The sequence below is a fragment of the Panthera onca genome, chromosome D2, assembly GCF_046562875.1.
Source record: "Panthera onca isolate mPanOnc1 chromosome D2, mPanOnc1 haplotype 2, whole genome shotgun sequence".
NCBI lineage: Eukaryota > Metazoa > Chordata > Mammalia > Carnivora > Felidae > Panthera > Panthera onca.
Window position 1 is genome coordinate 28,940,360 of NC_138349.1, and position 13,348 is coordinate 28,953,707.

The 13,348-nt window shown below is 39.6% G+C and overlaps 1 protein-coding gene across 1 annotated transcript; it reads left to right on the forward strand.

The window, feature by feature from the left end:
* The first annotated feature begins 397 nt into the window (after nucleotides 1-397).
* BLOC1S2 (biogenesis of lysosomal organelles complex 1 subunit 2) lies at nucleotides 398-7,272 on the forward strand. Its single transcript, XM_060641780.2, has 5 exons — nucleotides 398-503; nucleotides 830-946; nucleotides 4,022-4,141; nucleotides 4,845-4,949; nucleotides 6,773-7,272. Exons 1-5 carry the CDS (start codon nucleotides 443-445, stop codon nucleotides 6,802-6,804), a joined length of 435 nt encoding a protein of 144 aa, XP_060497763.1. The 5' UTR covers nucleotides 398-442; the 3' UTR covers nucleotides 6,805-7,272.
* Nucleotides 7,273-13,348: the final 6,076 nt, after the last annotated feature.

The window sequence follows — 13,348 nt, forward strand, 5'->3', positions numbered from 1 at the left end:
CGAGTATTTCGGTTCCGGGATCAATGAGTGAAGATTTCCTAAAGGTTGAATGAGACTACCTTCAAAAGGATTCCCTGAGGCGTCTTGGGCAGAGCCTGGGTGGGGAGTCTTTGGGGAGAGGTAACTTGTCTCTGTGACTTTGGTCAGCAGGCCACCTGAGCTCAACCAACCCCAGACAGGCCGTTGGTCTTACTAGACTAGTGACAGGGATGAGCGCATTCTCAGTTCCAGGCATCGCGGCTCTTGGCAACAGGAACGACTCACAATAGCTTATCTTAGCTTCAATTTCAGCTTCATGCTTATATCACTCAGGCTGTGCAGCAAGACCCAGTGGAGAGATGGAGAATCCCAGGGCTGCGAACCCGGGGGCGGGGGGGCAGGGCGGGACACGCCCGGCGCGCATGCGCAGACATCCACAACCGGAAGTAGCGCGGGGCCAGGCATGGCGGCGGCGACGGCTGCCGAGGATGTCCCGGCGACCCAAAGAGAGGAGCCTGTTCGAGGTACGCAGAGTGGTTGGGGATGAAGTGTCCAGCAGGAGGCCGGGGGCTCGCCTGGCAGGAGCAAGCAGGTCGGAGGGGAGCACCTGACCGGGCGACTGAGATAGTTTGGCGCGGGATCGGGTGTGAGCCAAGGGCCGGTGGCCAGGGAGCAGAGTTGGCGTGTCAGATGGGGCAAGGACAAAGTGAGGGACTTGAAATTATGGCACATGGAGAATGGAGCCGACTTGATCGAATGAGGACTAGTGAAGGGGTGTGGGGAGAAGATGCCATCGCTGGATTAGGTCCCGGTGTACGGTGGGACACTTACTCGTTCTCCTTTGATCCAGACGATGCCGCCGTGGAAACAGCTGAGGAAGCAAAGGAGCCGGCTGAAGCTGACATCACGGAGCTCTGCCGGGACATGTTCTCCAAAATGGCAACTTACCTGACTGGGGAACTGACGGGTAAGGCGGGGTGTGGACTGATTCGGGTACTGCTCTGTACAACCCTATGGAGCTGCGGTTTGGCTCTGGGAGACCTGTGAGGTGCTTTAGCAGCATCAGTCTGTGGCTCCCTCCCCAACACTCTTCATGCCCTGGAATACGCCTGTTGGAAGTTTGGGATGGTCATGAATGGGAAAGAAAAAGGTCTGTTCCTTCCGTGTAGAAGTTCACTGGCTAATTTCAGAAATGCATAAAAATGCTTAATACAACTCTGCAAGCCTCCATAAGTGTAGACTAACTATGAGAAGACATAAAAAGAATTCATCAAGAAGTGCTTTCTTGGGGGAGGTGCATTTTGAGCAGGACTGTGAAGAGAAGGATTGACCAAAAAGGGGGAAACGATTAGCGAGTGAGGTGATATAAGCAGTTTGTTCCCTTAAAACAGATGTATTTATTGGGGCAAAGAGAAATTAAATTGGGGAATAGGGAGTGAACTGCAGATTTAGGGGCCTGCTACGTTGGTCTGAGGATTTGGTGACCCACCCTTTGGGACGTGATTAATTTTGGGGCTCATTGTGTATTTCCAGGTCAACACATGACCTGTGTGTGAAGAAAGGTCCAAAAAGTGAAGTCTGGTGCTGTGTGGCCTCTCATAAGCATTTCTTATATGGTTTCACTTCCCCAAGCAATTGCTGTGAGCCAAATTTGGGAACCAGAATTAATGAGAAAAGGCTTGATGCAGAATGGGAGGGCTTATGAGGCTCTATCATTCTGATTAGTTACTTAATTATTTCTGAGCAAGAGAAACCAAGTAGCAAAATCTAGATTTTTGGCTTCTCTTTAAAAATTCCAAAGATTTTGGCAATACTAACTCCCCCATTGCGATGCTATGATCAACCATAGCTGAGCCGCTGTCTCCTCTGAATGGATTAGGGCTATGCAGTGTGTCCCCACCACTCTGTTTTGTCCCTTTTACTGACACCTGGTCAGTTGCCATTTATTACTGCTCTTATACTGTTGCTTTTTAGTAGTGGTAGAGAATCAATTTTCTGTACCAATATTTCTATCAAGTCGGTAAAGTAAATGATAGATAAGAAGAAGTCTGCATGTGCCAAAAAGTAGGAGAGAACATACTTCTTTATGGAAGTGAATAATCTTATGTGTTTAACATACAAACACCTGGCTTGCTTCACTCATTTATATGATCTTGCTGGCTTCTAGGTCTTACAGTGTGTGACCCTTGTTGTAGAGAGACTAATTTGCTAGCAACGAGGGTATGAATACGGAGGATAGAGCTCAGAGACATATGAGCAAGAGTCCAGATGAAAAGAAATGATGATGATCAGTGACAGGGTGATGGTAGAGGGAATGGAAAGGAGAGCATGGGTACAAGAATATCATGGAAGTAGAATTTATAGGACTTGTTGTGTCTGTGGAGCGATGGCAGCCTAAGACACGTTTGAGGTTTTAAACAGGTGGTGCCATCATCTAAAATAGGGAAGTGGGAAAGCAGAACCATGTTTAGTGTAAAAATATTTTTGGTTTTGGCTTGGCTGATTTTAGATTTTACCAGGACACTTAGGTGACTTGCACATGTGAGTCCCGAGCTCAGAGAGTGATCAGAGCAGGAGAAACAGATTTGGGAGTCCCCTGCACCGTGGTGTGAGTTGAGGCTCTGCAGGATGAAATTGGCAAGGATGTACTTAGGGGTAGCTAAAGGGCCTCAACTACAGCCTCGGAGAATGCCTGTATAGGGCAAATAATTTGTTTCTAATAACAGTACTTAAGGTACCTAGGATTGATAACAAATGATTTTTACTTATAAAATTAATTTTAAGCAGATTGTAATTTCCCTGTGATTGTCATTCTTACTTGTACAAATGCTTTTTTGAGTTTGAAAGGAATCTAGCATCACCCTGAGATTGCCCATAGGAATGTGCCGCCCATGTAAACATCAGTCTTGTGTCACAGCTGAGTAAAAATTGGGAAGTGATAGTCAAGGATGAATGAGAAAGCATCTGGCATAGAAACCTACAAAGAGCAGGTTGAAAGAGATTAGAAAATCAGGCTAATACGATGTAGCAGACAAGGGAAATGAGCATTTTGTGAAGAGGGAGATCACAGGGTCAGGTACTATGAAGAGATGATACTGATTGAGAAGACACTATGGATTTGGTGGTTAAGAAAGCACCAATGACATTGGAGCATGTCATTTCCCTGGATAGTGGGGGCAGAGGCCAGGCTGCAAGTGTTTACATGAGTGAATGGTGAGGAAGAGGAACCAGTGAATATAAGTTACTCTTTAAAAAGGATTAGCGGTAAAGCTCCTTTGCTTTATGAACAAATGATGTCGGTGCAGCAGAAGACAGAGTGCTTTTGGGCTGGAAGAAACCTGAATATATTTCTAGTTAGAGAGGAAGCTGCCAGAATAGAGGGAGAGTTTGGAAATGTCAGGGGAAGGATATGATGGAAGAGAGACCCTGAAGGGTTAGAAGCAAGAGCATAGGAGAAGTGGTCTTGACAAGAATAGGAGCCCTCATGCCTCTTGGGAAGATATTAGGGTACAGAGAAGTTTTGAAGTGAGGCAGAAAGGTTGAGGGAGCTTATGTAAGGGGAATTTTCCACTTTTCAGGTAAATTGAGTAGAAGCCATTTGCTTTAAGTAGGGATGAGGAAGGGAACTGAGGATATAAGAAGAAGACAAATGGTTTGGAAAAGTCAGTACATAAAATGCAATATAGAATCAAATAGTAATGATTTAGTTACTAAGAAGCCGTGAGGTCCTAGTTGATTTTATATATATTTATGATGCAGTCCCCGAAATTACATGTTTTCATACCATAGAAATACGAAGACTATGTCACCTCTCTTTTCTTAGGACATGAATTTGTTATTTCCCTTTCTAACAAAGATTCTGAAGTCTCTGGATCTTAACTGGTTTATATAGTTTGCTGAATATAAATGTCGTAAATCAATAGTGGCCTGCACCTTTGACATTCTCTGGGTCCTGCCTTGAACTACCATTTGGCCTATAATTCTACATTCCAGTGATCTATGACAAATCTTAAAGGCATCACATCTTCTGTTTATTTTAAAGCCACCAGCGAAGACTATAAGCTCCTGGAAAATATGAATAAACTAACCAGCCTGAAGTATCTTGAAATGAAAGATATTGCTATAAACATTAGTAGAAACTTAAAGGACTTAAACCAGAAGTGTAAGTAATAATATTTATAATTAAACACGTTTGTATTTAATATTCTTTTGTGCTTGGGGTTGCGGAGAAGTGGAGGGAACATGGCACCTGTCCTGAGGGAGCTCATTCTCTAAAAGTGAATTACAAAGTTAAGGTGGATTTCTTCCATTTTGAAGATTAGCATGTTTCAGTATGGTTATTTCTGCTTCGGAATCTTGATTTGGTCAGTTTATTCCGGAAAGGGAGAGGGGAGAAAAACAGTGGCCAGATTCTAGTGCATTTATTTTAACAATGCAATCCATAAAGGACCACTTTATAAGTGGAAAACCAGAACATCTGTAAATGGAAAATGCTAATTTAGAGACTGGTAGAATATATTTTTCCACTGACTTCTATGTATGTTCCCTATCTCTAGGACACTCTTCCTTGGTATGGGATTACCCAAGAAACTGAATCAGTTGCAGAAAGATTGCTTGTAGAGCAAGGAATTTAAAAAAGAGGGAAATTAGTGGGTGAGAGAGACTTGCTTTGTCCAGGTCACAGTTCTGCCTGATCAGCTAGCTACTGTCTGCTAGTGTTTGTCCTATGAGTGACCAGAAACATGTCACTCCACCTAGTGTGTCCTGGGCAGAGTTGGAGTGACACTAGCATTCTTACTTTGCCTGTCTTTTCTACACTCCTTGTGGAGGCTGTATGAACATGTGGCCTGTCTTTGTTTTCAAAGATGCTGGACTGCAGCCTTATCTGGATCAGATCAATGTAATTGAAGAACAGGTAGCAGCTCTCGAGCAGGCAGCCTACAAGTTGGATGCATATTCAAAAAAACTGGGTAACCATTTTTATTTCTGTTTTGATTTAATAAGAGTAATCCACCCAGCCCCCACCCGCACTCCATATGACCTTAGCTAATAGGTCATTTATGGTGTGCCCATAATGATCTATTTTAATTAATTTATACAATAACCTAGTGAGAGTAATTTTTTATTAGTAGTAGTAGTAATAACAATACTATTTTCTGAATACTTAATGATATATATCAGGTACTGTTCTTAGTACTGTACATGTATTATTCTTTTTATCTTCCCAATAATCTATGAGATAAGTGCATGATTTTTATCCCCATTCTTCGGAAGAAGAAACTGGTTGAAGGGGTTAAATAAATAACTTGCATAAGGATACCGAGCTAGCATGTGAAAGAGCTACATTCCAAGCCAGGTCTGTTTGGTTACAGAGCTCAAGCTCTTAAAATTATGGTTCAGCAGACTGAAGCATCTTTGATAATGTAGATACATATGTCTTAAAAAATGGAAAAATCAGGGGCGCTTGGGTGGCTCTTTCGGTTAAGTGTCTGATTTCAGCTCAGGTCATGATATCGTGGTTTGTGAGTTTGAGCCCTGTGTCGGGCTCTGTGCTGACAGCTCAGAGCCTGGAGCCTGCTTCAGAATCTGTGTCTCCCCCTCTCTCTGCCTCTCCCATGCTCATGCTCTGTCTCTCTGTATCTCTCAATAATAAATAAACATTGTTTTAAAAAATAGAAAAGTCAATCAAGAGTTTACTTTTCCTTTAAGGAGGAAACTGGCACTTGTATTGTTGATGGCTTGCTATCTGGCTCTTACATCCATGATTAAAAACAATGAAGTTGTTTTTATCCTAGGTATAATTTATAGATTATTTTATTTTCATCATTGACAATTATTGACTACTTCAGGAGAGTGGTTCGTAACTGAGATTTGACATGAGTGGCGATTAACAGTTTCACTGTCCACAATTAAATTTACTAAATGGTGACTGCGAACCTGACTATAGAGAAGGCATTGTACCAAATGCTTTCAAGGTTTTAAAGAAAAAGGAAAATCTATCACAATAAGAGGCTTATCTGATGGTCTTTTAAATCTCTTTGTTGTTCAAAATTGCTTTCCTATAGTGAGGTGTAGGGATAAGAAAACAAAAGGAGTGGGGCGCTGGGTGGCTCAGTATGTTAAGCGTTTGACTTCAGCTCAGGTCATGAGCTCACTGTTTGTGGGTTCAAGCCCTGCGTTGGCCTCTATGCTGACAGCTCAGAGCCTGGGGCCTGCTTTGGATTCTGTGTCTTCCTGTCTCTCTGTTCCTCCTCTGCTTGCACTGTCTGTCTGTCTCTCTCTCTCTCTCTCAAAAATAAGCAAAGATTAAAAAAAAAACAAAAAGAAAAGGAGAAACATACATTGTGTGTCCAGAGAGTCTGGCTCCCAGAGAGCGCCTGGAGAGGCACTTTCCTGTGCTTAGTAAGGCTCCCCATGGCTCAAGTGCCAGTAGATCTACTTAATCCTGGTGGAGCCATTGGAGCAGGTGCTGTTGACAGGGTTAGAACTTAGTGGACTTGTTCTTAATTCTGTGTGTGTGTGTGTGTGTTTGACTCCCTATCTTAAGTTGAGCACATGGTTGATCGATACCCAAATATCTGTCCTTAGCTAATACGATAGTTAACATTTATGGCGTGCCTCCAGTTTGGACCCGGTTTGGACAGATGATGAGATTGAAACCAACAGGTTTTTTTTTTTGTTTTTTTTTTATATAATAGATATTTTTTAATGTGCCTGGAAATGCTAAGTAAGAAAGATCTTTGTAAGAGCTGATTTTAAAAGATTTAACTTCCTCTCTCTCTCTCCCTGGTAGAAGCCAAGTACAAGAAGCTGGAGAAGCGATGAAAAACTCATTCCTGTGGAACAATGTCTTTTTTTTTAACATGGAGGAATGTTTTATAAGACCTGAATGCTGAGGCTGATGAATTGTCAAAACTCCTCAAAAGGAAACTGTGATGGGTCGTCCCAGAAACGTCCCAACATTGGAGTAAACTGGAGGACTGTGGCTACCCCTGAACTTCTTTGGAGGCAGTATCCCTCAGAAACCCACACTTAAAACTCCTTACCTTTTACTTGAATGTTTCATCATCCACTCAGGACAGAGAGTCTCTCAAAGTTCAGGATAAACCTGGGCTTGCCAGTAGAATCAAATGAGAGGACCTATTTTCTCTCACAGTGGTTGATTACTACATTATTTTCTTAATAGTTGGTTTTTGAGTTTCTGTGTCGATGGTTGTTTTTTTCTATTAATGATGCTAATGTATTGCTAATAAGATCCTAAATTAAAAAAGGAAAACAAACTTGTTCTTTATAGATTGTCACCCTGTGAATGTCAGTAATTTACTTTTCCATAACATTGCAAATAACAGAAAATCTTTTTTTTTAAGTTTTCTTAATGTTTATTCATTTTTGAGAGAGAGACAGAGTGCCATTGGGGGAGGGGCAGAGAGTGAGAGAGGGAGACTCAGAATCTGAAGCAGTCTCCAGGCCCTGAGCCGTCAGCACAGAGCCCGATGCATGAACCATGAGATCATGATCTGAGCCAAAGTCAGACACTCAATTGACTGAGCCACCCAGGTGCCCCATCAAATAGCAGAAAATCTTAAAATAATTTTAGGCTGAGTGTTGTAGACTGAACAGAAGCTGTGAAGGGAGTATTTTGATATCCTGATGTATACGATGGGTCCTACCTGTCTCTTTTCTGTGTGAGTCAGATGTCTGGAGATAGATAACATCTTGCCATGTGCTCCCTTTGGAAATGTGGTGAAGACAAAGAGTGTGTATGTGTGCGTGCACATACACTGTGGTTTTTGAGTTTCTGTGTCGATGATTGTTTTTCTATTAATGATGCTAATGTATTGCTAATAAGATCCTAAATTAAAAAAGGAAAACAAACTTGTTTTGTTTCTAGTACCACAGAGGTACTGGATGGGGAGGTAGGGCTGCCACTCATAACGGAAAGCATTTGTAAAATATCTTCCTACTTGTGCCTGCAGGGTCAGGGGGGCTCCTAGGGACCTGATCATCTCCCTGTTAGACTAAAGATATAAACGGATGGAGGATACTGACTGACCAGTCCAGTTTGGAAGATAGGCGTCCTTATTCAGAGTTGGGTGCTAGCAGCTAGGAAGATGTCTGAGGTCCCCAATGCCATCTCCAAAAGAGTTCTTAACCCTCTTTCTGTCATTTCCCAGTATCTCTGTTCCAGACCGTCATTTATCATCCGCCCCTCTGCACTATTGCTGTGTCTCTTATAACGATCCCTCCAACCTTCTACACTGCTGCCAGAACAATTTTTCTAAAATGTGAAGTGGCCACATTACCCCTCCTGCTTAGACTCCTTTAGTGACTTCTCATAGCCTCTTTGAAAAAGCCAGACTTTTTTTTCTTTTACTTAGAAACCAAAATTGTAACAAAATACTTCAATTCGCATTTGTGTTTCTGAGGATGAACTTGTTTAACGTGATTCTCTTTGGTTCTTTATTAAACTTTCTATAACTTTTTCATGTAAGATTTGAAACATTTGGCCAGATATATATCATGACACAGAAACTAGTATTTTGGAATTGATATATATAGTGGATAAGCTACCCAGTTACATTTAGGATACAGGGTGCTCCCAAGATAAAGCTGAAAATGCTAATTTTTTTCTCTGTGTGTGTGTTTCGTTGGGGGCGTGGGGTGTAAGTTCGTTATTTTTTTCCCCAACTTTATTGAGCTATAATTGACATACAACATTCTGTAAGTTTATGATGTGCAATGTGATAATTTGGTATTTGTACATATTGCGAAATGATTACCATTTAGGTTAGCTAACAGCCTTCACTCCACATAGTTACCTTTTCTGTATGTGTGGTAAGGATGTTTAAGATCTCCTCTCCTAGTAACTTTCAAATACAGTTGACCCATGAACAGCATGTGTTTGAACTGTATGGATCCACTTACATGCGGCTTTTGTTAGATATAGTACTGTATGTGTATTTTTTCATGATTTTCTTCACATTTTTTATTCACTAGCTCACTTTACTATAAAAATATAGTATATAATACATATCATATGCAAAATATATGTTAGTCTACTATTTGTGTTATTGGTAAGGTTTCCAGTCAACAGCGCAGGGAGCCAAGAGTTATATACAGTTTATTGAGCATTCAAGGGGTCAGTACCCCTAACCCCTGTGTTGTTCAAGGGTCAACTGTATACAATATTGTTAACTACAGTCACCATGCTATATATTATATCCCTAGAACTTACTCATGACTGGAAGTTATAACACTTTGACCAACATCTTCCCATTTTCTCTACTGCCCCAACTCCTGGCAACCACCAATCTACTGTTTCTATGGGTTTGGCTTTTTTTAGATTTCACATATGAGATTGTACAGTATTTGTCTTTCTCTGACTTACTTCACTTAGCATAACGCCCTTAAGCGTCATCCATGTTATCGCAAATGGCAGGATTTCCTTCTTTTTTTCATTGTAAATATATACACTACAGTTTCATTATTCATTCATCCATCACTGGACACTTAGGTTGTTTTCATGTATTGGCTATCATGAATAATGCTGTAGTGAATGTAGGGGTGCAGATACCTCATTGAGATAGTGATTTCATTTCCTTTGGATATATACATAGAAGTGGGATTGCTGGATCATATGGTAGTTCTAATTTCAAGAAGAAGCTTCATGCTGTTTTCCATAGTGACTGTACCAATTTGCATTCTCACTGGCAGTGCACAAGGTTTTCCTTTTCTCCACATCCTCACCAACACTTATCTCTTACCTTTGTAATAATAGCCATTCTAACAGGTGTGAGGTGATACCTCATTGTGTTTTTGATTTGCATTTCCCTGATGACTAGTCAAGTTGAGCACCTTTTCATGTACCTATTGGCCATTGTTATGTCTTTGGGAAAACGTCTATTCAGGTCCTTTGCCCATTTTTATTTTTGTTACTATGATTTTGTTAACTAGGCCTCATGCCCAGCGTGGAACCCAACACAGGGCCTGAACTCATGACCATGAGATCAAGACCTGAGCTGAGATCAAGAGTTGGACGCTTAACCAACTAAGCTACCCAGGCACCCTCCCCCCCTTTGCCCATTTTGAAAATAAGATTATTTGCTTTTTTGTTATTGAGTTGTTTGAGTTCCTTATATATTTTGTATATTACCCCTTATCAGATAGGTGGTTTGCAAATATTGTCTACCATTCTATAGATTGCGCTTTCATTTTGTTGATTATTCCTTTTGCTGTGCAGAAATTTTTTAGTTTGATGTGGTCCCAGTTAGTAATGTTTGTTTTTGTTGCTTGTGCTTTGGTGTCATATCCAAAAAATCATTGCCAAGACGAATGTCTAAGTGCTTTCTATTTCTTTTAGGAGTGTTACAGTTTCAGTTTCTTACAGTTAAGTCTTTAATCCATTTCAAATTAACGCTTATGAGTGGTGTAAGATAGGGGGTCCAGTTTCATTCTTTTACATGTGAACATCCAGTTTTCCCAATACAATTTATGGAAGAGACTATCCTATTGAATATTCTTGGCTCCTTTGTCAAATATTAGTTGACTCTATATGCATGGGTTTATTTCTGGGCTTTTGTTTCTGCTCTACCGGCCTTTTTTTTTTTTTTTTCCCCCACTACTATACTGTTTTGATTGATACTGCTTTGTAACATAGTTTAAAATCAGAAAGAGTGATACCTCAAGATTTACTCTACTTTCTCAAGATTGTTTTGGCTATTCACAGTCTTTTGTGGTTCCATACAAATTTTAGGATTGTTTTCCATTTCTGTGAAAAATGCTGGATTTTGGTGGAGATTGCATTGAATATGTAGATGGCTTTGGGCAGTATGGACACTTTAACAATATTAATTCTTCTAATCTATAAGCACAAAATATCTTTCTACTTGTATCTTCTTCAGTTTCTTTCATCAGTATCTTATGGTTTTCAGTATACAGATCTGTAACCTTTATGGTTGAATTTATTCCTAAGTATCTTATTGTTTTTGATGCTATTATAAACAGGATTATTTCATTTTCAGATAGTTTGTTATTAGTATATACACACACAACTGATTTTTGTACACTGAATTTGTGTCCTGCAACTTTACTGAATTCATTTACTCTGTTTTTGTTGTTGTTGTTGTTGTTGTTAGAGTCTTTTAAGATTTTTTATAAATGATTTCTTCTGCACACAGAGACAATTTTACCTCTACCTTTCCACTTTGGATGCCTTTCATTTCTTTTTCTTGCCTAATTTTTCCAGCTAGGACTTCTGGTACTATGTTGAATAGAAGTGGTAAGAGTGGGCACCCTTGTCTTGTTTCTGATCTTAGAGAAAAAGCCTTCACCCTTTCACCATTGAGTATGATGTTAGCTATGGGCTTGTCATATATCACCTTTACTATATTGAGGTACATTCCTTCTATTCACAATTTGTTGAGAGGTTTTTTAATCATGAAAGGATGTTGAATTTTGTTAAATGCTTTTCCTGCATCTATTGAGATGATCATATGATTTTTATCTTTCATTCTATTAATGGGGTTTATTGCATTTATCGATTCCAGTATGTTGAACAATCCTTACATCTCAGGGACAAGTCCCATTTGATCATGGTGTATGATCCCTTTAATGTGCTGTTGAATTCAGTTTGCCAGTATTTTGTTGAGAATTCTATATCTCTATTAATCAGGGATATTGGCTTGCAGTTTTCTTACATTATCCTTATCTGCCTGGCTTTTGGTATTGGGTAATACCTCATATAGTGAATCTGAGAGTGTTTCTTCCTCTTCAGTTTTTTATAAGGGTTTGAGAAATATTGCATTAGTTCTTCTTTAACTGTTTGGTAGAATTCACCAGTGAAATAATGCAATCCTGGGATTTTCTTCATTGGGAGTTGTTTGATTACTGATTCAAACTCCTTACTCATTATTGGTCTGTTCAGATTTTCCATTTCTTCTTGATTGAGTCTTGGTAAATTTTATGTTTGTAGAAACTTATCCATTTCTGCTTGCTTGTCCAGTTTATTGGCATATAATTGTTCACAGTAGTCTGGTATGCCCCTTTGTATTTGTGTAGTATTGGTGGAAATGTGTCCCTTTTTGTTGATAATTTTATTTATTTGAGTCCCCTCTTTTTCTTGGCTAGTCTAGGTAAAGGTTTGTCAATTTTGTTTATCTTTTTCAAAAACCAGCTCTTAGTTTCCATTGATCTTTCCTATTGTTTTCCTATTCTTTAATTCTTTTAATAAATTATTTTTCTGCCTGCTGCTTACTTTAGGCTTAGCTTATTCTTCTTTTTCTATTCTTTAATGTGTAATATTAGACTGTTTACCTGAGACCTTTCTTTTTAGTACAGACATTTATAGTTATCAACTTCCCTCTTAGACCTGCTTTTGTTTCATTCCGTAAGTTTTGGTGTGTTGTGTTTCCATTTAATTTGTGTCAAGATTTTATTTTTCCTTGTGATTTATTCTTTGGTCTATTAGTTGTTCAGGAATGTGCTGTTTAATTTCCATGTATTTTTTAAACTTTCTAATTTTCTTCCTTATTTTTCATTTAATTTTGGTTTCACATCATTTTATTAAAAGTATTTTTTATTTTGAGAGAGAGCGAGTTCTCTTGCACGAGCAGGGGAGGGACAGAGAGAGAGTTGGAGAGAGAGAGAGAATCCTAAGTAGGCTCCATGCTGTCAGCACAGAGCCCAGTGTGGGGCTGGATCGCATTAACCTCAAGATCATGACCTGAGCTGAAATCAAGATTTGGACACTTAACCAACTAAGCCACCAAGGTGCCCAAGTTTCGTATCATTGTGATTGGAAAAGATACTTGATATAATTTGTACTTGAATTTGTTGAGACTTGTTTTGTGGCCTAACATATTATCTGTCCTGGAGGAATGTTCCATGCTCATGAGAAGAATGTGTATTCTATAGCCAGACCTCTTAGCATGGATCAAGACCCCTATTTCTTTCATTTTTTTCAATTTCATTTCCTATTACTCTGACACTTAATACTATATTCAGCTCTCTGGAGCTAGCTTAAATCTCCATGGATGAGCTTTCTTTCCATAAAGTTTATATTTCAGTGTAGATTTAGATTTGCAAGAAAGGCGTAAAGATAATATAGAATTCCACTGATGAAATTTCGTATCTCACTCTTGTTTCCTTTTCTGAAGTTATTACCTGCCCGTGTTTGGCAAATTTCTACTCTTCTTCTAGATTCAATCTTGATTTCTATTCCTGGATTGTGCTGAATTGCCCCAAAAGTAGAAAAGACACATGCTCAGTGTTCCATCAAAGCAGGGTGTCAATAGTTAATGAGCCAGGGAATTTAATAAATCCCTCCAAAGGGAGGAAAACCAGAACTTTGTCGTTCTTCCTTAAACTAATT